The 25,491-nt window shown below is 45.0% G+C and overlaps 2 protein-coding genes across 2 annotated transcripts; one reads left to right on the top strand and one right to left on the bottom strand.

Moving 5' to 3' along the window:
- Window positions 1-68: 68 nt before the first annotated feature.
- Window positions 69-22,402, top strand: LONP1 (lon peptidase 1, mitochondrial). The gene is made up of 18 exons (XM_041422968.1): window positions 69-477; window positions 2,529-2,617; window positions 3,033-3,152; window positions 4,314-4,542; window positions 5,076-5,137; window positions 5,703-5,832; window positions 6,250-6,333; window positions 8,614-8,834; window positions 10,062-10,200; window positions 10,959-11,137; window positions 14,495-14,582; window positions 16,407-16,529; window positions 17,352-17,468; window positions 17,746-17,886; window positions 17,972-18,137; window positions 19,070-19,278; window positions 20,532-20,696; window positions 22,026-22,402. Exons 1-18 carry the CDS (start codon window positions 91-93, stop codon window positions 22,188-22,190), a joined length of 2,814 nt encoding a protein of 937 aa, XP_041278902.1. The 5' UTR covers window positions 69-90; the 3' UTR covers window positions 22,191-22,402.
- A 1,053-nt stretch (window positions 22,403-23,455) lies between these two features.
- Window positions 23,456-25,231, bottom strand: RPL36 (ribosomal protein L36). The gene is made up of 3 exons (XM_041423184.1): window positions 25,026-25,231; window positions 24,144-24,278; window positions 23,456-23,586 (listed from the first exon to the last, which is right to left on the bottom strand). The coding sequence occupies exons 1-3, from the start codon at window positions 25,116-25,118 to the stop codon at window positions 23,497-23,499; spliced, it is 318 nt and encodes a 105-aa protein (XP_041279118.1). The 5' UTR covers window positions 25,119-25,231; the 3' UTR covers window positions 23,456-23,496.
- Window positions 25,232-25,491: the final 260 nt, after the last annotated feature.

Raw genomic sequence — 25,491 nt, 5'->3', positions numbered from 1 at the left:
AGGGTTCGGACGTGCGCGCCGCCACGCGACCCCGCGCGGGCGGGGCGGGCGCTGCCGAGAGGGCGGAAGTGAGGCGCGCGCGCCGGCAGCATGGCGGCCGCGCGCTGGTGGCGGCTGTGCGGGCGCTGGCGGCCTGCTGTCACCGGGCCCGTCCTGGGGCCCACGCGGCGCCGCCTCTGGGCCCCCGCCGCCGCCGTCTCGACCCCGCTGGGCTCCGCACCGCCTCCCCGCGCCGCCTTCAGCACCGGCCCGCGCTGGCACCAGCGCAGCCCGGGCGGTCTGCCGGGGGGAGACGCAGTGGAAGGCGGCGGCGAGGACGGCGGTGGTGGTGGTGGCGGTGGCGGGGCGGACAGCGGCGGGGCCGGGCCGGTTATAACGGCGTTGACGCCGCTGCTCGTCCCTGAGCATTTCCCCAACGTCCCGCTCATCGCCGTGACGCGCAACCCCGTGTTCCCGCGCTTCATCAAGATCATCGAGGTGAGCCGCCGCCGAGCCCTCGGTCCCGGGGCCGGGGCTCGGCTCTGCCGGCCCGGCCTGGGCGGAAGCTGCCTCTGCTGTGAAGTGCCGGGGCCGCGGCGGGAGGTGCTCTGGGCTGCTCGCAGGGCGGCCGGAGGCGGCTCAGCCCAGCGTTGCGGCCTCGGGCGGGGGTCTCAGAGTAGAATCACCCCAGGCCGTGCGGGAGTCACCGACTGACCCCGCCGCTGGCGGTGCCGCATCTCCGGGCCGCTCTCTCTGCCTTGGCAGGTTCCTTGAACTGCAGAGCAAGGCAGCCGCCTGCGTGACCTCCACGGGCAGCCGCTGCTCGGCCTTTAGCTCGAGCTTTGTAACCCAGTCGTGTCGGGATAACGGTTTCTTTTGGGCCAGTTGAAGTTTCACAGTTATTGCGTCAGCAGCTCTCCTAACAGAGAAGGTCGACGATTCACATACAGTCTCTCGAAGTTCGCTGTCATTTTTGTGTTCCCTGATGAAGGTTAAGCAAACGTGTCCTTGTTTTGGTGCCGTAGGTTGGTGTCAGAGCACCGAGACCTTGGTGAAGGCAGCAAGCTGTGAGCTGCAAGGAAAAAGCAGGAATTCTGTGTAGAGCGGTACAGCTGCGGTGGGAGAGGGTGTTGAGGAATGGGGATGGCAGTCACCAGTGTGTGATCTTTTAGAGTGTGATCTTTTCCCTCTGCACCCCATAAAGATTTTAAGAGTTATGAATTACATCACTGATGTGTGGCTTGAGCTTACAGGCCAGAAATACTTTTTTCTCCTTAAATGAAACCCAGTCTGGAACAATTACTTGTATTTTTGTGTCTTTCTGGTGTGTTGCCAGTCTGATTTTGAAGTAAACGTAGTATAAAATAAATCAATATTTTCTTGTTCCTATAGTATTATTTAGCATAATGTTATTTCTAATATAGTATTTTTCTGCATATCCAAATCTGATATGTGCAGCTTCTAGGGTCTTTATAGATGTGTTAGGGGAAGGAGAAGATTATATATTATTAACAGCGTGTAATCATAGAAGACTTATGTAGAGAAGTCATCAATTTAAATGCTTGGATCAACAATGTCTCACAGAATTGTTAAATGTTTTCTCTTATCCTGTGAGTTTATTGTGCTGCAATTTACCTGACAAGGTGGAATCTCTACAGTGCCTATGGAATTACTAATTTTCTTCCTGTTAATGTCTTTGACATTCGTAAGCATATTTTTCCTAAACATTGTGCAAAATTAGAATAGGTGTGCTGAGATTAGAATAGGCCAACAGAGCTCGTGCTGTTCTGTCAGAACCATGCTGGTTGTTAGCAAAGCATTGAGTAATGCAGCTTATGTCCATCACTTTGAAGAGCACTCAGTGGTTGGCAGGGTGACTTCATGCAGCAGCAGAATTCACAAGGAGTTATTTTCTTGGTCACTGAGGATTCAGCCTGCTGTGATAACAGTGTTGCTGAGAGATCTGCCAGGGACAGGTGTGTGGCATTTTGAGATCAGAGGGGAGTAAGAAAGTAAACTAGGAAGAAATACTGGCTGAAACTCAAGGCAGGAACTCAGACTCATGGGTGTAGGAGAGGAATTGAGCAGAGAAGGCTTTGGAGAAGAGGATTTTAACTGGGGTTTTGGGAAGCATTCAGGCAGCTGATAGGGGAGGGTGAACTGACTCCCCATCAGGAGCAGAGAGCTAGGACATACAGGTATGGAAGGGGAAGGGGACAGTGATAGCAACAAAAACTTACAAGATACTGTTCAAGTAACTCAGGTTTCTTGCTTGTAAGACTTGTACAGATTAGGTCTAGCTCCTCCCCCAGCCTTTGAGCTTGTCTTATTTTGACTGGGAAGTGACTTGTTCAAAATACTTAAATTTCATGTTTCTCTACCTTTTTTTTTCCACTTCTATATTACTGTCCTCTAATGGAGACAAGACTAGAGTTGTATAAGCTCTGACTTCATAATTTAGTTGTAGGGTGTCATCATGCCTGGCCTTACACCCTGGGAGTGCAAAGATAACAGAAAATCCACCTCTGATTGCATACCTGTTGTCCTAGGTGAAAAATAAGAAGCTGGTTGAACTGCTGAGAAGGAAAGTACGGCTTGCCCAGCCTTATGCTGGTGTTTTTCTTAAAAAGGATGACAAGTAAGTTGTTTCTCTTGATCTTTTTACAAAACAGAAATAAGCTGTCCAGGTTGCATTTACACTAAAAGCTGTCATCCTAAATGCCCTGCCTTGGATAGCATTGCAGAAGTTGTGGCTGGTCTCAGACCATCCTTATGCTGTGAAAGTCTTTGTTGCCACCACCAGCACTGCTGGGAGCTGGAGTCTTGGTTTCGAAAAGGGTTGTTGTTTGGGAAGGAGATGAGCTGTCCAGATACTTGGGTGATTTGGAAAGGGGTTATGTGATGGTAGCAATCAATGGGGATTAAGTGTCTTTGCCCATAAGTTCTCTTAAAGTTCTGCAACCAGTGATTTGTTTTTTTCTTTTTTAATTTGACCTGCTATCTCAAGTTTCTGAATATCTACTCCCATTTTTTTTTTTTTTTTTGTTCAATAGCAACGAATCTGATGTGGTGGAGGATCTGAATGAAATATACCAAATGGGAACTTTTGTCCAGATTCATGAAATGCAGGATCTTGGAGACAAGTTGCGTATGATAGTCATGGGACACCGAAGGTTGGTTACTTGTACTTCACTGCATCTCAGCAAACTACTGTATAAACAGAGACATCTCTTATCAGTTTCACCACATACCTGCATTTTTTTCTACACAACTTGTGTATGGCAAGTTTTTGCTTTGTTACAACATCATATCCTGAGAATGTCAGGATATTCCATGTACTGTCACAGCTGTGACAGGTTAGCTGCAAAACAAAAGAGACAGTGCATGTCATTGTCATATCAACTGTGATATGATGCAAGCAAACATTCATTAAGCTCAAGTTTAGCAGTTACTTTGAGAATTGCAGCAAGGCTTAGTAATGGTGAAAAAAAAATCTCTGGAATTAATTCAAGCCAGTATTTTTGCTTTTAAGAAAAGGAGGGGAGGAGGGTCCAGAATGTTAATTATGTCTTGTCCCAGACATAATTTTGCCCCAGAACTGTATTGAAGAAAATGCTATTTTTGCTGAAAAACTAGTTTTAGCCATTTATGCCAGATATTTTTAACTAAGTTAAGAAATTGTATTTTTAAAAGCATCACATAAGTAATTTCCATTAGAAGGAAAAATACAAGGACAGAAATATGGCAGAAGAGACACATCCAGGGTGGGTTTTTCTTTGAAGCATAGCTTTTTTTCCATCTCCTCACTTTTCTTCACTTGCATTTGTTCTGGACAGCAAAGAATGAGCAGTCCTGTCACAGCTAAATTTATGTGAATTCACAAGTCAATTCCTTTTCAAATGGAGTCTTAGATCTCTTGCTGCATTATCAAAGCACAGCCATGTTTGCATTTTGGAAATAAGCTGGTTTGGGGTTACTTGGAACAGAAATATTTCCCTATTACTTTGAAGTTATAGGGAAATATTCTTTGTTATTCCTAAGATATAACTTGGGGATTGATCTTTATGTTTGATTGAGACATGGAGCACTGGTCAGTCATGTCCATAGGAACCACACTAGATACCAGATTTGAGGAGCATTTAAAGGGAAACACATAGAAAAGGAAACTCCTGTATAAAAGCCAAAATAATGAAACATGGTGTCTGGCAAATGTGTGCCCTTTCTAAATTTTAGCTTGTTCAAAATACAACTTAGTCTTTCTCCTTTTCATGCTGAAGAGCTGAAATCACATGTAACGGGGTGATAGATTGTTTCTGGTTTCTTTTGGCTTTCAGGATTCGTATAAACAAACAACTCGAGGTTGAGCCTGAGGAACCTGAGAACAAACAAAAAATTAGAAGGAAACAGAAGCGATCTAAGAAGGAGGCTGAAGAGGAGACTGGAGTAAAGGACCAAGCTGTGGAGTTGGTACTAGATCCTATAGCTGCTTCTTCGAAGGAAGTTCTCATGGTAGAAGTAGAGAATGTGGTTCATGAAGATTTTCAGATCACAGAAGAGGTTAAAGTAAGTGAATTAGTTTACAAGCTTGGACTTGTCCTGTAGGATTGCACCTAAACGTCTTGCTTAAAAGGAATACTTCTAAAATCAGGCTCTAATTTCAGGCTGCGGAAACTAGCACATACTTCCTTCTTCTCACAGTCACTGCACAAGGGGTTTATATGAAAGCAAAGAATTTTCATTATAACAGCTCAGTTCCTTAAAACTGTTGACTTCAAAAGGTGCTGAATGAAGGGGCTGGTCTGTGCTTAAATCTGTGTGATGACCTCCATCAAATTGAGTGTTTCCTCTAAGGTGGTTTGGGTGTTCAACCTGATTGTATCTTCTGGCCAAGAGCCAGTCAAGTTCTGTGCATGCAGAAAGCCAGCCTCTAGGCCTTGTTGTTGCCTTTCCTGTGAGCAGGAACTGCCCCAGCACCAAGAACCATCACAGCCCACCACTGCAGTGAGTGGCTGGACTCTGGGAAATGTCATATTTGTACTGAGATCTTGCCTATCCTTTTCCATTCTTTTGGTGATTAGATTTTGTTGTGTTTATAGGCACTAACTGCAGAAATTGTTAAAACAATCCGGGACATCATTGCCTTGAACCCCTTGTACAGGTATGTCCTTCCCATGCTGCCCTGCTTTGGGAACAGCATGTTCTCAGGCTGGAATATTCTGGCATTTTCTATACCACTTGCCTTTCAGTTGTAATGAGGTAGAGACATTTGCTGAATTGTCACATAGATTTTTGGTTTGGGATGTAACCTTTGTCCATTGTTGGAATCAAAGTTTTGAAAACTGATGTGCAATTTAGAAACAACTTAGAACGATTGAGTCCTAAGGCAGGTGATCTGGGTCTAAGTGAAACCCACTGCAATAAGCATCATAATCTGATCCATGTCTTACAAGCAGGATAAAAGTTTTGCAGTCCTGGCACAAAAAAATCCTACATAACTGTTCGGAGAGTATTTCAGATACTTAGTTTTATATATTGGTGATCATTTCTCTAACCAAGTGATTTATCTGTTACTGAGACTTGATACAGTCAAATTTAAAAAATAGTTTGCTATGAAACTGAGCTGTGTTTCATTTCATTGTACTGTCATAACAAGTAAGTTAGGATATTCCATTTTGAATGTAAATTTACAGAGCATTTTTGGGTGTTTTACCTTTTATTTTCAGAGAGTCTGTGCTTCAGATGATGCAGGCTGGACAGCGTGTGGTAGATAACCCTATCTATCTGAGTGACATGGGTGCAGCCCTAACAGGGGCAGAGTCACACGAACTTCAAGACATCTTGGAAGAAACCAGTGTAAGATGAAATTTTACACTCAAGCAGTGTGAATGGAATCAGTCCATCTGTCCATCCATGGAATCAGTCCATCCATTTTCTTTACCAGCCTCAGTACAGAAGAGACTTCAGTGCTACTTTTGATCATACGTTAATATCACTGACTAGATTCCTGTTGAAGGATAAAGTAGATCATTAGTACTTACTTACTGTTGGTAAATCAGAGTGCTCTGCATCTTCGGCAGCAAATAATTTTCTTTACATGCTGTGGAGTTGCTACATGTTGGTCTTTCCACATCTGCAAGTGCTGTAAAGCTCTCCCAGACAACCTGTTGAAGTTTTTTATTCTGCCTTTGGCAAAGTGTATATATATGTGTGTGTGTGTTACTTAGCAAGGGTATGCAATCTCAAAACTCATTTTGTGTCTGTCTTTTGCAGATTCCCAAACGGCTTTATAAAGCTCTTTCCCTTCTGAAAAAGGAGTATGAGCTGAGCAAACTTCAGCAGCGTCTTGGAAGAGAGGTAAGTTTCTGGAGTAACAAATACCTAGTGTGTATTTATATTGTATCCACCACTGTGATGCTTAGTATAGGTATGTGCTCTAAAGGGTGCATTATTTAGATTTAAGGTTTTCTGTTCTTCTGTTAGAAACGTGTTTTTCATGCACATGGTAGAAGTAACAAGACATGAGGCTCTAGCATCTGCTGTTAAATTGTGTCTTAAGTTGTAATTTCATGCAAGCAGGTAAATAAATCTAGAGGTCTGCAGTTTACCAAGCACCAGTGTAACAATATACAGCCTAATACTGTATATAGCATGTACTAGTGTAAATTGCACAGTTATTTCAAATGACCTTCTGCTAACTCTTGTGAGCTGCAATAGTTCCTATTTGTTGTAAGATTTAATCAGAATACAATAACTGCATCTAAAAGGTAATGAAGTATGTGAAGTGCAAATATTTGAGAATACTGAATCATGTTTTGTTTGTTAACTCCCAGTAACTGGGGCTTTTAGAATTCACGTTAAGTCCAAAATGCTTTTGGACTGGGATTGGAGTGGTTGGAGACTTCTTAAGCGAATTGAACAGATGCAGTTTGTGGGACCAGATATACATCCAAGGATGCTGAGGGCTTATCAATGTCATTATTTTGTTTTTTCACTCATCATTAAAGCACTGTGGTCATGGGAGAGGTTCCTGGGAAGCAGGAAAAGGTAGATGCCATGCCCGTCTCCAAGGAGGAGAATCAGGGAGACTGTAGGCATGTTAGCCTGCCCCCAGTCCCTGGGAAGATTATGGGGAAAATTCTCCAATAAGTCCCATACAGGCAAATGAAAAATGACATGATTTGGAAGGGCCAGAAGGGATTTCCCAAAAACAAACTGCCTAATTGTCTTCTCTCATGAGAAGCCCAGAACACAGAAAGGAAACATGGCTTGATGGCAGGCTTGGCAGTGCTAGGTTAATTGTTGGCTCAATAATCTTAGGAGTCTTTTCCTACCTAAATGATTCTAGGATTCTAGCAATGACTGTTGTATACCTTGACATTTACATGACCTTTGCTGAGGTCAACCGTAATAGTGTTCTGACTAAATTGGGATGTTACAGACTGAAAGTATGTAGTATGAGGTTGGTGAAAAAATTTGCTAGACTAATGGGCAGAAAAGGTTGTGGTCAACGTGGTAAAGTCTAACTTCAGCCAGCTACTAGTGGTATCTGTTCTGGTTTGAAAGCAAAACCAGTGAGAGACTTGAAGTCAGAAATACACTTTATTAGGAAAAGGGGAAAAAAAACCAAATACATGCAATAATACAAGAGAAAAAGCACTGATGGAGTCAGAATACAACCTGACACCCTCCTAGTTAGGGTGGTGATAGCAGTCCGGATGAAATGGTCTTGTTGAAGTGGTGATCCTGTAGAAACGAACTGGTAGCTTTTGTCCTCTGGAAAACCAGTGGGTAAGGGCGGCCATTCCTCTGGGAATCCAGTGGAAAAACTGCTTGTTGTGTCCCAAAACCCATATTATATCCAGGTGGGGATGCTTAGCTCCTCCCCCCTGGGCAGAGCATCTCACAATGGGCTGTTACCATTCTCTTGAGTCATGCCTTACAGAAATGGCTCCCGGAGGGAGTTATAGCTGAGTCATGTGGCAAGACATTGATGGGCCCATTAACAGGGGATAAGTTAAAAACAATGCCCCTCCTGGTTTCAACAGCTCTTGAGGATGGGAATAGAATACATCTTTATATTGTAACCTAGGACAGTATCCCCTCAGGGAGTCAGTAAGAACCTACTTAAGTTCTGCCAAGTGAAATTCATAGTCCCAGACCAGGCCTGGAATAATCAGGATAGAAAATAGCTATACAGGAAAGGACTTTGAAGGCCTGATGTGAAGGAAGCTGACCGTGAATTAGTAGACTGGCCTTGTGGCAAGGCCACCAGGAGGAAGGCCAACTGCATACTGGGCTTCAGCTGCCCTGTGTAGGCAGCAGGTAGAGTAGTGGTTAGCCGTCTCTGTTTGGTACTAAGGAGGTCACATCTGGATTAGTCTGCCCAGCTTTTGGTCTCCCCAACACAAACAGAACATTGAAGCACTGAATCATGGCTAGTGAAGGGCACCAAGATATGGAGGGTACTGGAGTATGTTATTAAGTCACTTCTTGTGTCAGAATACACTGCAGATGAGTTCCAAGTAGTATTTTCAGTTGCTGGGAATGTTATAACTGAGGAGTATTTGGAAGCATTTGATGTTAGATAGGCTGTACCAGGAACACATTAGTTACTGTATTTGTTGCTTTGTCTAGGTTGAGGAGAAGATCAAGCAAACACATCGCAAGTATCTTCTTCAAGAGCAGTTGAAGATCATTAAGAAAGAACTAGGTCTGGAAAAAGAGGACAAGGATGCTATAGAAGAGAAATTCCGTGAGCGACTAAAGGAGCTGGTAGTGCCAAAACATGTCATGGATGTGATTGATGAAGAGTTGAACAAGTTGGGCTTGTTGGATAATCACTCCTCAGAATTCAAGTGAGTGCATGGCCATGTCGTGCTGTCAGGGTTCATTAGGAGAGTGAAGCAATGGTGCAGTTCTATTAAGCACTTACCTTAGTCCCTCCCCTCCCTTCCCCATAGCATATCATTACATCATAGGATTTTTCTCCAAATTGCCTGTGTTTACTTATGTAGTCTACCTCTTTTGATCATTTTAGGTCTTCTGTCTTCTCTTGCAGTCTGATGCTAGAGATACAAAATGTGCAGTTAGTTCCTCATGAAATGTGCAGTGATTCTTTTTCTGCCCTCAGTTTTGGCCCTTCTTTCTTGTACTTCGGTGTCTTCAGTAGATGTGAGAGAACCTAATACATGTCATTGGCTAACCTACCTGAGGTGGTCCCTGAAGTATTGGGGCAGGGTTGGAATTGCTAAGGAGTGAATGAATAGTTTGTAACACGTGTTCTGTGATGTAAATTGTCAGAAACTGAGGTTGAAGTGAACATTTCTTGTCGTTTGAGTCAGAGTGTGCTATATTATACAGCAGTTGGTATATTCATCAGCTCTCTTAATGTTCTGGGTCTCTGCTTTTAAAAGTATCTTTTACAGAGCAAAAGACTGTGTTTAAGGGCAAGCATGCCTTTGGATGAGCAGCATCTTGGCAATCATGGAAAAGACATACTGGGCTTCACAGGCAGCATTTAGTACCTTTCCCTTTCCTTCAGAGTTTTAGCAGTGGTTGCAAATTTGCAAAGCAAGTACTTGGTAGAAAAAAGCCAAAGCTCTGATGACATGGCAATTGTCCTCAGGTGGATGCTGTGCTTCCGTGTCCATGACTGTGCAGAGTTTGATAGTTACTGCATTGTGCAGACCTTCCTGTACACTTGAATTCCTGATCCTTGATCCTGATAAGTGTATAGTTTTAGAAGTGACTAGTGGTTTGACACACCTGTGTTCTCTTCATTTTGTTTATGCTGATTATCTCTACTGTTAACTTCCATATTGGCATCATTTTCCTCATCTTAAATCTTTCCCTGTGGTGTTGGAGATTCTTTGTTTCAGAAAAGCAAAAGTGTGAAAAAAACTTTGGTTTTTTTATGGGTGGAGGTTGAAGACCATGAAAAAGGTTAGCAGTGACAGCCCAAATAGTGATGGCTCTCTTCCATGAGTAATTTATATCCCACTTGTTCTGGATGAGCTTGTTTTGGAAGGTGGTGGAGGAAGACATGAGCTGGTCAGTCACTCTCATTTGTGTGTTTCTGTCAGTGTTACACGGAACTATTTGGACTGGCTGACATCCATCCCATGGGGTAAGTGTAGCGAGGAGAACCTGGAGCTGGCTAGAGCCCAAGCAGTTCTGGAGGAGGATCACTATGGAATGGATGACGTCAAGAAGCGAATTCTGGTAAGGCAGAAGTAGGCAGTGTGTCCCATTTCACACTGCTTAACATCAGGCATTTTGGATGTGTTTTAGATTGCAGTCCATTTAATTGATCAAACAGAAAGCTGCGTGAAAGACCCAAATATTCTGGTAATCAGTTAATGTGCGTAATTACTTGTGGCAGTGAAGGTTACATTCTCATTTCAAACTGCAGTATTCCAGTTTGCCCTAAATGCTGGGCAAGTAAGTGTCCAAGGGAAGCAGTCTCTTGATTTTTTTCCCCACTTGCACAGTTGTTTCTTCACTGTAAGTGTATAATCAGTTGAGGTTTCAGTTTTGAACTGTGATCTTTTGATTCCTGAACTGTTCAGTGTTACTTGAGGGTTGTCTGTCACGGAAGTGTGAAATGAGACAAGCTTAATGTAGTGCATGGGAGTGGTGCAGTAGGAGATGCTCACATGTAGCTTGACAGACTCAGGTGAGAGCAAGAGAAGCCGGGAGAAGAACTTGAACTCTCGCTCCAAGGCAGTGGAGCCTTCTTGTTCTGGTGAGATTGATACAGAGCACAGAACCTGGAGACAACCAAGCATAAATAACCAGAGGCAAAACAGATGCATCAGTATCCTGACTTAGCTTCTCCCCTTGCCCTCCTGCAAGTCCTTTGAGAACCAGTTTTGTGTATGATGCTTGTTTTGTAATCACTGCTTGACCTGATAACAAATGTGTTTTGGTGTTGCTGGTGTTCCCTTCTGTTCACTGCTGGTGCTTTATCTGTTTTACAGGAATTTATTGCAGTCAGCCAGCTGCGAGGATCCACCCAGGGGAAGATTTTGTGTTTTTATGGTCCCCCTGGAGTTGGCAAAACCAGTATTGCTCGCTCCATTGCCAGAGCCCTAAACAGAGAGTACTTCCGCTTCAGTGTTGGAGGGATGACTGATGTTGCAGAAATAAAAGGACACAGGTCAGTGTGACTTGAGAAATTTCTCTGTCCAGCAGTTTTTACTAAAGTAAATAGGAATCTAACTGAAGTTGGACAATGTATGTAATTCTCATCTCTGTTCTGCCAACCCTTGCTGACAGGAGTTGAGATATAGAAAGAGGTGAAAGAGATAGCAAAGGGTAAAGTTTGGAAGCTAATTATATTTGTGTTTCTAAGTGCAGTTGCTCCCTGTTTCTTCTGTATTCTCAGCTTTGAAAAGCCAAGTGAGCTACCCAAAAGCACTGGACTGATGATAAATGCTAATACATATGTGTCTGTAGATGTCAGAACTAGAGAATGGTGACAGTTTGAACAGGGTCATTCACATGTGTCTTCAGGTGTGATTGAGCCTTGGTTTCCAAATAATCACGATGGAGATGTTGCATGAGGAAAACTTGGAAAGAAGAACATTCATGGGGAGAACAAGAAGTAAATAAAAAAACAGTAGATTCATGGAGAAAACAAGAAGATAATAAAAATGGGTAGATCTGACCCTTCCATAGGTTTATTTTCCTTCCACATACAAAAAATCCTAGAATGGCTGGGATTGAAAGTGACCTCTGGAGATAGTCTAGGCCATTCCCTTGCTAAAGCAGGGGAGAAGGCAGAAGTGCTTAACACCTTCTTTGCCTCAGTCTTTAGTGGAAATATGGCTTTTCTTCAGGACAACTGTCCTCCTGGGTTGGTAGATGGTGTCAGGGAGCAGAATGGGCCCCCTGTTATCCAGGAGGAGGCCGTCAGAGAACTGCTGAACTGCTGGATGTTCATAAATCTATGGGACCAGATGGGATCCACTCCAGGGTGATGACGGAGCTGGCAGATGAGCTTGCCAAGCTGCACTCCATAATTTATCAGCAGTCCTGGCTCACTGGTGAGGTTCCAGATGACTGGAAGCTGGCCAATGTGATGCCCATTCACAAAAAGGGTGAGAAGGAGGATCCTGGTAATATAGGCCAGTCAGCCTGACCTCAATATCCAGTAAGATAATAGAACAGTTTAAATTTTGTCTCATCGCACAGCACTTACAGGATGGCCAGGGTATCAGACCCAGCCAGCAGGGGTTTAGGAGGGGTAGGTCTTGTTTGACCAACCTGGTCTCCTTTTATGATCCGGTGACCCTCCTGGTGGATGCAGGAAAAGCTGTGGATGTTGTCTGGGAAGGCTGTGGATGTTGTGTACCTGCTCTCCAGCAAGGCCTTTGGCACTGTCTCCCACAGCACACTCCTGGAAAAGCTGCAGCCCAGGGCTGGGACAGGAGCACTCTGTGCTGCGTTCAGAACTGACTGAATGGCTGGCCCAGAGAGGGGGGGTGAGCAGTGCTGCATCCAGCTGGCAGCCAGGGGATTGAGTCTTTCATTAGTAAATCTGCACACGACACTGAGCTGGGAGCGTGTGTCCGTCTGTTGGAAGGCAGGAGGCCTCTGCAGGGAGACCTGGAACGGCTGGAGGGATGGCAGAGTCCAGTGAGATGACGTTTAAGAAGTCCAGGTGCCGAGTCCTGCATTTTGTCCACAATAACCCCCTGCAACATTATAGGCTGGGGATGGTGTGGCTGGACAGTGCCCAGGCAGAGAGGGACCTGGGGGTACTGGTCGACAGTTGGCTGAACATGAGCCAGCAGTGTGCCCTGGTGGCCAAGAAGGCCAATGATTCCTGGTCAGTATCAGGGATAGTGTGGCCAGCAGAACTAGGGAGGTCATTCTTCCCCTGTACTCTGCACTGGTGAGGCCAAACCTTGAATGCTGTGTGCAGTGCTGGGCCCCTCAGTTTAGGAAGGAAGTTTACATTCTTTAGTGCATCCAGAGAAGGGCAGCGAGGCCAGTGAGGGGCTTGGAGCACAAGCCTTATGAGGAACGACTGAGGGAGCTGGGGTTGTTTAGCCTGCAGAAAAGAAGACTCAGAGGTGACCTTATCACTCTCTACAACTTCCTGAAAGGTGGTTGTAGTCAGGTGGGGGTTGGTCTCTTTCTCCAGGCAGCAACTGATGGAACCAGAGGACACAGTCTCAAGCTGCACCAAGGGAAATTTATGTTGGACATTAGGAAAAAGTTTTTTACAGAAAGAGTGACAAAGTTCTGGAATGGTCTGCCTGTGGAGGTGGTGGAGTCGCCATCCCTGGATGTGCATAAAAAAGGACTGGATGTGGCACTCGGTGCCATGGTCTAGTTGAGGTGTTGTGGCTGGGTTGGACTTGACCATCTTGAAGGGTCTCTTCAAACCTAGTGTTTCTGTGTGATTCTGTGTAAAGCAGGTTCAGCTACAGCAGGTTGCACAGGATGGTGTCCAGACAAGTTTTGAATGTCTCCAGAGAAACAGATCCTACAGTCTCTCTGGGCAGCCTGTTACAGGGCTCTGTCCCCCTCAATGTACAGAAGTTTCCCTTCATATTCAGGTGGAATTCCTGTGTTTGAGTTTGTGCCCATTAGCCTGTGTCCTGTCACTGAGCACCACTGGCAAGAGTCTGGTCCGGTCCTCTTGACACCACCCTTCAGATATTTTTACACATTGATATGATCCCCTTCCGGTCATCTAAAGGCTGAACAGGCCCAGCTCCTTCAGCCTTTCCCGTGAGAGATTCTCCAGTGCCCTGATCACCTTGACAGCCCTCCCCTGCAGTTCCTTGTCTTTCTTGAACTCCTAAGTGCAGGACTAGGCATGCTTATTCCAGGTGTGGCCTCACCAGAGCAGAGGGTCTGTATCTGAACATAAAACCAGTGGTGTGTTCAAACCAGTAAGAGTAGCCATTCTGTGCAGTAATGGAACCTGCAGGGCTCTGCCTTACCCAGAAGCAGAGAAAAATATTTTCTATGTTTTTCAGATGTTCTCTGTTCTGTGCCTCTCAGCCTTCACTCTGTTGTTACACTCTTTGCTTCTGCTTGTTTCTGGATACCAGAAGCAATCTCTAGCAGGAAGGTTATATTTTGCTATTAGCAATTTGTTCCTTTAGTGTCTTTTGATTTATACTGGTCTTTTTGTCCCTATCAAGTGAAGAAGTGAAATACTACCTTTTCTAACGTTTCTTTCCCAAAACCCATGAAAGTTCCAACATCTCTATTCTCAGCCTAACCTCTTTGCTTTTCTCTAATTGAGAAGTGGTTTAAACTAAAGATGAAAACTGTAGTCCAGGAGTATTTTGCCAAAATTCATGTCAGTTCTCTTTACTAGAAACAGACTACGTGGGTGTTGGTGCTTAGGATGGTGATGGAGAATGCTTTTGATAGATGTTGAAGAAATAAAGACTTGTTTCCCAGCAGGTTATACTTGTTCTGTCAGCTGCATGATGTATGCTCTGTGTTGTGCTTTTCAATGGTTCCCTAAATACAGTCTCTGGTAAAACAGGAGGACATATGTTGGAGCAATGCCAGGAAAAATCATCCAGTGTCTGAAGAAGACCAAGACAGAGAATCCACTTATACTGATCGATGAGGTGAAGTATTTGGTCTTTCTTCTAGGTTTTGCTCTTAAAAATATGTATCAATTTGTGATCCTCAGAGAAAAGGTGAAGCAGTAACTCTCTTAAAAATCCCAGGTGCTTTCTGTTCATATGAGGCTGGGCTATCAAGTTCCTTATACCTTAGATGCTTTGTTTTCTCTCCTTAAAACAGACTCCAGCTTTAAAATTCTAGTTGTGTCCTTCTGATTAAATTATAGCTGTTTTGATTGTAATGGACCTGGCTGGATATTGAGAATTTCCGTAGTTCTTGTGTTTCCTGCATAGATGTGAGTGTGTCACTGTGCACAAATCCACTGTTGCCTATGTGATTATTAGCAAGAGTCAGTCTCAGTAGGTCTAAAGCAGGACTCTAAGGAATAATTGCTTACAGTCAATTTGTGGTCTGATTTGAGAATAAATGTGTCAGGGCTACCAGCCTAATGCTCTGTCGAAAAGCATATAAGGACAGGATATAATAGCAGGTGTTCAGAATAGACTCAAGGTCATTCTGGCCTTCTTGTGTGCCATACCTGGGAAGGACCAACAGCAGATGTGCCCACAGCTCTCTTCACAGAGAGCAGCAGGCACAACTCTCTCCCAGGATTTTTCCTGGGAAAGGCAGTGAGAAGCTCAGAGAATAAGAGAAAACAATTCTTATCTCTACTTGCTGCTTCTGTTGTTTGGCACATGTGGAATGTGTTATGGATATTGTTTACCAAAAAGAGTTTATTAATTGGATTCTGCTGATGATTGTTTGGATTGATTGGCCAGTTGAGTCAAAGCTGTGTCCTGACTGTCTCCAGACAGTCATAGGTTTTTCTGTAGTATCTTTTTAGTATAGTATCCTTTTAGTATAGTATCTCTTTAGTATGTTATTTAGTATAGTATTAGTGTAATATAGTATAGCTTAATAAAGCATTTGTTCAAGCTCCTGAATCATGGAGTCAGAGCACATTATTCCCTGGCTGGGGGATCGCCTGTTTCTACATAAACAGATTCTTGGGAGGAATTGTATGTGGGACCAATAAACTTGTCATCTGTTGCAGCATGATGTAACCAATGAATATCGTGATTTGAAAGGTAATGGGACCTGTAGGTTATGATACTTGACTGGTGTTGGCCAGAAGCCCTGCCTTGGCTGTAGCAGCAAATTTCATTAAGGCCAGTTAATGCTACTCGTAAGGGAGAAGAAGCAGTGGCCCTGTTTGTGTCCTCAGAAGGAGAGTTCACAGTGCTAGATGAGTCACTGACCTTGGCCATGGTCCTGGGTGGCTGGCTCTAGTGGCCCTGTGTGAGCAGTGGGGTTGTTCAGGATGACTTCAGGAAGTCCCCATGATCCTCAATCAATTTGACTATGACAACAGCCCAAGTCACTAATCTGGCTCTGCTTGGATGGCTGTGTGTAGGCTTTTTGCACCTTGGGCAGAGTGAGGAGTGTGTCTGCGCTGGCGTATTAGGGAAGTGGTGTAAGCTAGCACTCTAGTCCTCTCACTGTGGAGTAAGTGTTCTGGTCTGTGCCTATAGCTTATCTCAGTTTAACAAGTAGTAGCCCACTAGTAGTAGTGCTTTTTATTGCCTGAGACTTCATGGTGATTTTCTGCAACACTCAAAAGTCCTGTGTCTTCTCAGGTGTGTCATGTGCTCACACAGGAAGACTTGGGGGGGGGACTTGGATGAGTGCACAGAAAAGTGGCAGACTGGTATGGGATGTTAATGAACACTCATGAACATTTTCAGATAGAGCCTTGAGAAAAATCTTGATTGAGAATTTATCATGGTAGGAAACTTCTTAGAGTATTAAATTCTTTTCTCCCACAGGTAGATAAAATAGGAAGAGGCTATCAAGGGGATCCATCCTCAGCTCTTCTCGAACTATTGGATCCAGAACAAAACTCTAACTTCTTGGATCATTATCTTGATGTTCCTGTGGATTTGTCAAAGGTATTTCTCTTCTCTGCAGAGGTTGTAGAGCCAGAATGTCTGAATGTGTTTCAATGCAGAGATTTCCTGTCCATGAAAAGATGCTGACATTCTGTTGGAAAATCAGATGGAACATAAATGGTACACAGCTGTCTCTGTAGGAGTTGATTTTAAGTGAAGTGTCTGTACATGAAAGAACATGATCACCTGCATATGTCCTGTAGCCCTAACTCCCTGTAGAACCAGGGACAAACAAGATGTGTGGTTTCCACTAGAAAAGGCAAGAGTTTTCCTTTACGTGATGATTGGCAGAGCTACTGTCAAGGGAGGTGGCCTAATGCTGCTCAAGATGTGTGGTTTCCACTAGAAAAGGCAAGAGTTTTCCTTTACGTGATAATTGGCAGAGCTAATCAAGGGAGGTGGCCTAATGCAGCTTTTGAAATTGGTCATCTTTACACACTATTGCACTTTTTGTGCAGCTGACATAAGTTACAGAATTGACATATTAGGAGTAGGTATAGATAATTGGGTCATTCTCAGCTAATTTCCTAGGAGGTGGAAAGAACTTATGAGTGAGATCTAGATCTCCCATTTTCTGGTCCCTATCAAACCATTCCGATTTCTCAGTTTGTGCGTTGTGTATTTCTAAACATTTATTTTGGGGGTAGGGAACATGCTATTACATAATTCTAAAATCCAGACTTTTATTAAAAACTAATTCCATAGAGAGGGTGATCTTGCTGTAGCCCTTTGGACAGAGAAACACAGAACTTAGGAACTTAGTGCTTGGAGTAAAGCAAGTGGTTAATGAAAGTTCTCAGTAGGTTCTTTTAATGCTTCCAGGTACTTTTTATTTGTACTGCCAATGTAACAGAAACCATTCCAGAGCCATTGCGGGATAGAATGGAAGTGATCAATGTGTCTGGATACGTAGCAGAAGAGAAACTTGCAATTGCAGAGGTAAGATATTGTGCTTTATGTGAATTACATCTGGTAGATTTTTTTTTTGGCAGATTCAGGCTTACATATTTACATCCAACTATGTCCAAAAAAATTAGGCACATGGTATTTTGGACAGAGTTCCTTTGATTTGAGCACATAGTTAAAGTAACTCCAGTGTGCCATAGGCTGTGGACACCAGAAAGCAGTGTTGAGCTAACAGCAGAAAGTTGAGTTGGAACCACTAGGTTTTCGTCACAAATACTAAGAAAAGGATGTGGGGGATTATTTCTTTCAGAGATACTTGGTCCCTCAAGCACGAGTTCTGTGTGGCTTGGATGAAAACAAAGCTCAGATCACATCAGATGTCCTGACTGTTCTCATCAAGCAGTACTGCAGAGAGAGTGGGGTGAGAAATCTGCAGAAACAAGTAGAAAAGGTGAGGGGAAGTTACGTGTAACTGCAACCACTGTGCATCAGCCTTCTCAGCTTTTCTTACAGAGATAAATTACTATCTCACCCAGGTATTGAGGAAATCTGCCTATAAAATTGTGAGTGGAGAAGCAGAGATGGTCCAAGTAACACCTGAAAACCTGCAGGACTTTGTAGGAAAGCCCATCTTCACTGTGGATCGCATGTATGAAACCACTCCCCCAGGAGTGGTGATGGGTCTGGCCTGGACAGCTATGGGTGAGACAAAATTAATTTTGAGTTAATGCCTACATTTCTGTGTAATTTTCAAAGTTGAATGTAATAGTCAGAACTGAGTCCAGTGATGTTTTTCTACAGGCACCAGTAAAAGGAATTTCCTTTGGCCTTTGGATCCTGAATACTACTTCCTTGAAGAAGGGAGCCTTTCTTTTGCCCTTGCCCAGGCTCATCTTAGCTTAGGGGTCAGCATGTTTTCTCTTCAAGCTCCATACCCCATACAATTGATGTACATTAGGAACATCAGCAGCAGGAGGTGCCACTGTGAGACACAGCACAGCTGAGGAATGCTGTGTCTTGTCAGTGATGTGCAACACTGACTTGACTTCTGGTGTTGAGGGCGGGTATAGGTGTTCCAGCACTCTGTGGAGTGGGTGCAGTTGGCTGCTTACCATTCATTGGATTACTCCCCTAGTAACTTGTGGGCTTATGTGCACTACAGGATGGAAATACAGCACATAGCAAAGGACATGACCTCTTCACACTCAAATTGACCTTGGGTAGAATTCAAGTAGTTAAGAGGGAAATTATCAGTATGGTGGAGAAGATAAATAGATAGCTGGCACTGGAGAATTGAAGTGGCTAAAAGTGTTTTATGAACTCAGCTTACTTTCGGAGGAAACAAAGAACATGAAACCATTATAAGAACTTGTTTTTTCCATTAAGTAGTGGTTGCATCTGTGTTCCTAGAAGGTGAAGTCCAAAAAAGCAATGAATGGAGACTGTTGAGATTTCTAGCTGGCCTTCCTGAAGGTATTTAAGGAACAGGTTTCAGCTGCTTTCTATACAAGGGCTAGTGTCTCATCAGAGAGCATCAGTTCCAAATGCCTGACATATCTTCTGCATCACCAAAACCTTCTCGTTTAATTTGCCTTTAACTTTTTTCAGATGTTGTTTTTCTTTTCTTTTTTTAGGAGGTTCCACTCTGTTTATTGAAACATCCCTGAGGCGACCCAAAGACAAGGAAAACAAGGATGGGTCACTTGAAGTAACAGGGCAACTGGGAGATGTAATGAAAGAGAGTGCCAAAATTGCATACACATTTGCAAGAGCCTTTCTGATGCAGAAGGACCCCAACAATGACTTTCTTATATCTTCTCATATCCACCTGCATGTGCCAGAGGTAAACTGATGCAGAGTTCACAGAGCGTGCACAGCAGCCCAGCTGGTTTGCTCCCTTAGATGTAAAGCTGGAAGGCACTTCGTTTGTCCCTGTGTTGTGCAGAATGCCCTCTTCTAGCAGTAAAACCAAGGAATGAAGACATTTTCTTCAGGCTCCTGTGAAGGTCTTCTTATGAGCCATGTTTCCATTCCTTTCTATAGCAAGCATGTGGCAACAATACAGGGGCTTGGATAATTTTCTAAAGAAACCTAAGCTTTTGTTGCAGCTGTTGGCCTGTTGTGCAGGTGGGGAAACCATGACATAGAGAGAAGTGTTTTGGATAAATGCTTGGATGAAGTTACAAAGACATCAAAGTTTAGGTCTCTTTGTTACTAGGCCTTAAAGGCTTCAAGTAATTTACCCATAATTGAAAATACTACTGATCTCTGTGCCATGCTTCCTCGTCCATATAATGGCAGTGGTTGCTTTTGTCCAATATTTGGGGCTGAAAATAAATGCCCACAGTGCTCAGAGTGGCTCACATGCTGTGTAACAAGCTTTGGGCAGGTGCTTTACTGAATACAGATTTTGAGCTGTGTCTGTGCCCCAGCTTTACTTCTGGACTACTGAGTGCTCCATGTGCATTGTCTTTGTTGCAGCTTGCTCTGTATTTGTCCAGGTACTGCATTGTTGTCTGTGAATTCATTGCCTGAAAGATGAGAAAACAGCAGACATGATCTCTGTCTCTACTCCCTCTCAAACATTGATTTCCTCTGCTCTTACCACAGGGAGGTTTGATCTCAGATAAATCCAGACTGTCACTAGTTCAGGCCTGGATTTTGTGGGGCTTTACATACTGACTTTTTCTGCCTTGAATGATTTTTGATATTGTCCTCCACTAATTTGTTACTCTTGACACTCTCCCCTTGTGATGTTGACTTAGGTCTAGGAAAGAGCTTCAAAGTGTTTATGCTCTTTTTTCCACTGATGTTGCTTGCTCAAAGACCTGAGCCCAGTGAATATGGTGGTGGCATCATGCCAGAAACCACATTTGTGAACTCATTTGTGGATTATTTCTCATGAATAAGGTGAGGAATGTCACAGTTGTTAATATATCAGCCAATTCAAATAGCGGGGTGCCATCACTCACACATGCAAAAAACCTTTGTGAGGTTTCATGAAATTTGGACAATGTTAAAACAAGGACAAGAGTACTGTCTGACTATGCTGCTTCTTGAATGAGCAAGGGAATTGTGCTTTGTTTTTTTAAACAGGGAGCAACCCCGAAGGATGGACCAAGCGCAGGATGTACCATAGTAACAGCTCTGCTGTCCCTGGCCATGAATTGCCCAGTGAGGCAGAATGTAGCCATGACTGGAGAAGTGTCATTGACTGGAAAAATTCTTCCTGTTGGTGGAATCAAGGAGAAGACTATTGCAGTAAGAGCTCTTCTCTTGTCTCTGCGTTGTCCACAGGAGAGCCCTGGGTTGGGCTCACTGGGGACAGGGACAGCCTGTTGTGCTGGGGTTGCTCCTTGAACTGGGAGAGGCAGATTTCATTCCATACATGGCTTGGAAAAGTGTGTGGGGGGAGATGGGGATCTTGGCTGTGTCTCTGGCTGTGAGGAAAGGGATGGGGCTCCAGGCTTTGTGCCAGAGCATGTATGTTGGCCTAGCTCAATTCCACCTACACTGGCAGAATTGAAGGTGACTGACAGCTTTAACTGGTTGTCAGAGCTGTCTGCTCTATCAGACCAGTGCAATTCAATCACCTCTGCTGTGTTGAATTGCTTGTTTCAGGAGGGCATCCAGTGCAGATCTGATAGCATCTCTAAGGTACATTCTTAAAATCAAGGCTCTGTTCCCTAATTCCAGTGTGAATTTGTTTGAAATTTTATACAGATGTCTTAGATAAAGAAGAACTTAGATTTAGTATTTGTATTTTTGGTTTCATCTGTTTTCAGTTTTCAGTTTCTTTCCAAGCATTCAGGCTCTCTCCCTACTTTTCACCTGCACAATTCTGGCCTACATAAGCCTTGCACCACACATATTTTTCAGTCAGTGTTATTAGGTCTTCCTCCATTGAGCTGGGGCTTCACATCAGTATTCTGTCTCCAGATATATTTGGGCTACAGCCTTGTACAGTGTGATTTCTTTTCCTTGTACGACTTAAAAACGAGTAGCTGTTTGTAGTAGTCAGCAGTACAGGACTAACCTGTGCTATGGCACTGACTGGCTGCACTTGCAGGAGTGTGAGTGGCCACAGGCTTAAACACAGGATCATCCCTAAAGCAATGCGTACAAATCTGTCCTGGGAGGAGCAGCTCTGCTCTTTGTGCTCCTTACAGGAAAGGTGTCCCTATCAGAAGGTTCTGTAGAGTTGTACTAAGGGTATTGATGGGGTAGGTTGGTTTGACAAGCTGTTTCTAACTTTGCTTTCATCTGAGGCTTTATTGTCACCCAAGTTGGAACAGATACTTAAAACTCTGTAAAATGAATGTTCTGAACAATCCCCTGAGCTGCTGACTCATCTGTCCCTGCAGCTGAGATGGCACTGGAGACTTGGGTGTTTTGGGGCTTGAGGGGGGATCTAGAACATGCTTCACCCTGGTGACATCTATCACAAATGCCCTTGGTGCTCTTCATAGAAGACAGTACAGCTGGATCATGCTCCAGAGTAACTGCTCTTGCTTTCAGAAATGGGGAAGGGTGTTTCTGGTACATGGAAGGATTCCTAGGACTCAACAGCCCAACTTTTTCTCCCCACAGGCAAAGAGGGCAGGTGTTACCTGCATCATTTTGCCGTCAGAGAACAAAAAAGATTATTATGACCTTGCTGGATTCATTACAGAAGGACTGGAAGTGCATTTTGTGGAGCACTACACAGAGGTATTTGATATAGCATTTTCACAGGTGGATCTCACTGGAGGATGACATGCTGTGCCCTGATGGCTGGAAGGTGTTCTGTCCCTAAGCACTCGGCCCCTGCCTGGAGATGGGTGACATGGGGCAATCCTGAAGTGGGGCATGAAGCTATTGCTGCTGCGCAGCTGCCAAAATGAATTAAGGCTCTGCTAGAATAAAGTATTTCTCAGTCTTTAATACTGAATTATGATCTACAATAAAGGATTTCCAATTTTGCCAAAGGAATGGACATGTTATCAGCCACCAGCAGTAAGGCTATTCTGGTCTTTTCTCATTGAAGATGTTTCAGTTATTTCACTGTAAATTTCTGTATGACTTGTGGGAAAGGACTGAACAGTACACCCAGAGCTAGGCTGCTGTACAGCTGTTATTCCTGATGTGGTAGAAGGCAAGTAGCTCTCAGAATCTCTGTTTAGAAGCCTGGGCTGGGCTGAAAGGACACTGAAATCCTAAGACAGTTCAGCACAGCTAGGACAGTCAGCTGATAAAAGGGACATGGTCCTCTAGGTTCAGTCACCATGTCAATACCACCGGAAAGAACTCCAGGCTAAAGAAGGCAGACAGCAACATGCTCAGTATCACCACTCAGCAGCACTGTGCTGCTCCACAGAAGGTGGTGTCCCGCTGCAACAGCTGTATCATGTTCAGGGAGAAAAAGAATTAAGTATCTGGACTGATGTACATCAGTAAATACAGGCTTGGGGGGTGGAGAACTTGAATACTTTGTCTTCCAGTGAACACTAAAAAAAAGTACCTTCTGAGCCAAGAACAGCTCTTATTATCTCAGCAAGGGAGCACTCAGGGGAGAATAAAGAATCCAGCTACTGAAGTTCAGGGAGCTCTTGCTGACTCCAGGTGTTATGGCTTGCTACCACACTGCAGAACACAGGCCTGAACAGAGGGTACAAGGGGAAACACAGGAGCAGCCTAAGCTGCTCATAAGGAATGGGCTGACGTGCCCTGGGGAAGAAGTGCAAAGTAGTTACTATTTTCAACAGCCATTTTTGCCCACTTCCCTCCTACTACCATCTAGGTCTGAAGACAGACTAGGAGGTAGAAGGCATTATTCCAGAGATTTCCATGTCCTGAGACTGCACATAGTCATAGAGGATTCCCCCCTAGAGTAAGTCACAGCAGCACCAGTATCAGCATCTCCACCTGCAGGTACAATAAACCACTGACCCAAATTCTTGATGGCTGAACTTCAGGACCTTGTCACCATCCCCCAGCAGCACCCACTGAAGTAGATATACCAAGAACACTCGCTACCATGGTTTTGGGAAAAAGGACTTTATTGTGTTGCAGCCTGGGCAGCTCAATCCTTCTTTGCAGCAGCTTTCCTCATGGCTGCCAGGACATTACTGAGTTCCTCCCGCTTTCTCTTGGCCCGAATGTGAGTGCCGACCTGCAGGGAGAGAGCAGAGCTGTCAGTCTTTACCCAGCACAGACTGGGAATGGCACAGGTGTCCCTGCCATCACACCTCAAAACCAGGCAGAATGGTCAAGTCCTGGAAAGATGGACTCAACCTCCAGCCAGGAGTTTGCCATCATGTCTCAGCAGTGCCTCAACAGTTATTTGGATATGAAAGAGGCTGCTTGCAGCTCTCATAATCGTTACAACTCAAGGAACCCTATCTGAAGTCTCCTAATTAATGGCATGCAACCTCCATCAGTGCTGCTCTCATTTTCCCCACATGAGACATGCAAACCATGGAAAAATAGCATGACAAGCCTTAATCCTTGAGCTCGGGGTGTTTTTAGCAAAGTACCTTTGCATCCATCTCCTGCTCTCCCACCCAGCCCAAGGAACATTCTCTCCACTCCATCATATTACACTAGTTACTTCCAAAACAAATGAAAAAAATAAGCGGAATTCATTAAAAAGCCAGATATTCCTGGGAGAGGGCAGAAAACAGAAAACTGACATAGTTTCTGCCATTCATTGTTAGCTGATTGACCCACCCGTTTCTTGATGAACTTCAGAGCACGTTTGTCCTTGGACACTTTCAGCAACTCCATTGCACGTCGCTCATAGGGTGCAAAGCCACAGACTTCCCTGATCATGTCTCGCACAAACTTGGTGTGTTTGGTCAGGCGCTGTGGGAAGGGAGGGAGGTTACTTTGGTCAGCAGGTTACAAGGCACTATGCAGAGGGGACTACAAGTGGCATACTCTCAGCTAGGCTTCAAAACCAGCGCATGCTCTTGCCACGTCCCAAGAAAACTTAAATCACTGGCAGATCCTGTGGAGCGCGTGGGCTTGGCAAAGTGTGCCAGTCTGTCTTCAGGCTCAGGTCCGGATGTGTCACACACTGGCATTTTTGGAAAAAGCAGGTCCATGAGCTAGCCAATATTTGCACTGCAACACACGTGGGACACCACAGCTACACAGAGCATTTAATAAGAATGAGTAATAGGGCCCAGATGCATCCATGTCCCGTAACACGCAGCTATCGGATCTGGATAGCTCCTAGTAGAAAAAATCGGGGCAGTTTTGTGGGAGATTGCCTGTTGTTTCCGAAAGAAGCAGAAAAGGAGAGACTCTAGAAGGCATACAGCTTTCACAGCTACCGGCTGCCCTGCCCGGCCGAGCCCACCGGCCCGCCTGGCCCCGCTCTGTCGAGCCCCGCAGTCACGGGCAGCGCGCAGGTTCCGAGCCCTCCCGTCTTCCCACAGCGAAAGCGCAAGCCGCAGCCCCGTGGGACAGGGCCGGAGGCGATGGGCGGCTCTGCGCCGGACACACGAACACAACCGCGCTGCGCACCGGGGGCAGCGGGCTCCTTCGGCCCTCACAGCGGGAGAGGCAGCCCCGGGGCACCGCGCGCCAGCAGAGTCTCATACTCACCCCGCGGCGGCGGCACTGCCGGGGCTTGGACACGTTCTTGGTCACCTTGTAGCCCTTGTTAAGGCCCACGGCCATGGGGTAGCGGATGGCCATGGCTACGGCGCCCGGGCCCGATGGATACGGATGGACACAGACCCACTCTGCCTCACCCGCACCGCAATAATGGCGCCGCACCGGAAAGAACGAACGCGCGCGGGACTCCGGGACGTGGCCATTTCCGGCGGTGGGCGGGGCCGAGGGCGCTAGGGGGAAGTACGAGGGAAAGTGCGTCCCCTGGCGGCACGGCCGGTGTGCTATGAGGGGCTGGGGGATCACCCCGCGGTGGGGTCATTGTGGCTGTGAGGGGACAGCGGGGATGACAGGACGGTACCCCGCAGCAGGTGGTCTGACAGAAATGCTGGTTCGTAACACGCAGCTATCGGATCTGGATAGCTCCTAGTAGAAAAATTCGGGGCAGTTTTGTGGG

Source organism: Onychostruthus taczanowskii, unplaced genomic scaffold, assembly GCF_017590055.1.
Source record: "Onychostruthus taczanowskii isolate IOZ18803 unplaced genomic scaffold, ASM1759005v1 scaffold110, whole genome shotgun sequence".
Lineage (NCBI taxonomy): Eukaryota > Metazoa > Chordata > Aves > Passeriformes > Passeridae > Onychostruthus > Onychostruthus taczanowskii.
Note: the sequence above shows the minus strand (reverse complement) of the source record. Positions and strands in the feature narration are given on the sequence as shown.

What these genes read in the sequence shown, in the direction of transcription:
- LONP1 (XM_041422968.1), top strand. Translation starts at nt 91, where the DNA reads ATGGCGGCCGCGCGCTGGTGGCGGCTGTGCGGGCGCTGGCGGCCTGCT. An exon ending in TTTCTTAAAAAGGATGACAA is followed by an intron (nt 2,618 to 3,032) that starts GTAAGTTGTTTC and finishes TTTGTTCAATAG; the next exon opens with CAACGAATCTGATGTGGTGG. An exon ending in TTCCTGTGGATTTGTCAAAG is followed by an intron (nt 16,530 to 17,351) that starts GTATTTCTCTTC and finishes TAATGCTTCCAG; the next exon opens with GTACTTTTTATTTGTACTGC.
- RPL36 (XM_041423184.1), bottom strand. Translation starts at nt 25,118, where the DNA reads ATGGCCATCCGCTACCCCATGGCCGTGGGCCTTAACAAGGGCTACAAG. An exon ending in GGCAGTGCCGCCGCCGCGGG is followed by an intron (nt 24,279 to 25,025) that starts GTGAGTATGAGA and finishes CCCTTCCCACAG; the next exon opens with CGCCTGACCAAACACACCAA. An exon ending in TGAAGTTCATCAAGAAACGG is followed by an intron (nt 23,587 to 24,143) that starts GTGGGTCAATCA and finishes CTCTCCCTGCAG; the next exon opens with GTCGGCACTCACATTCGGGC.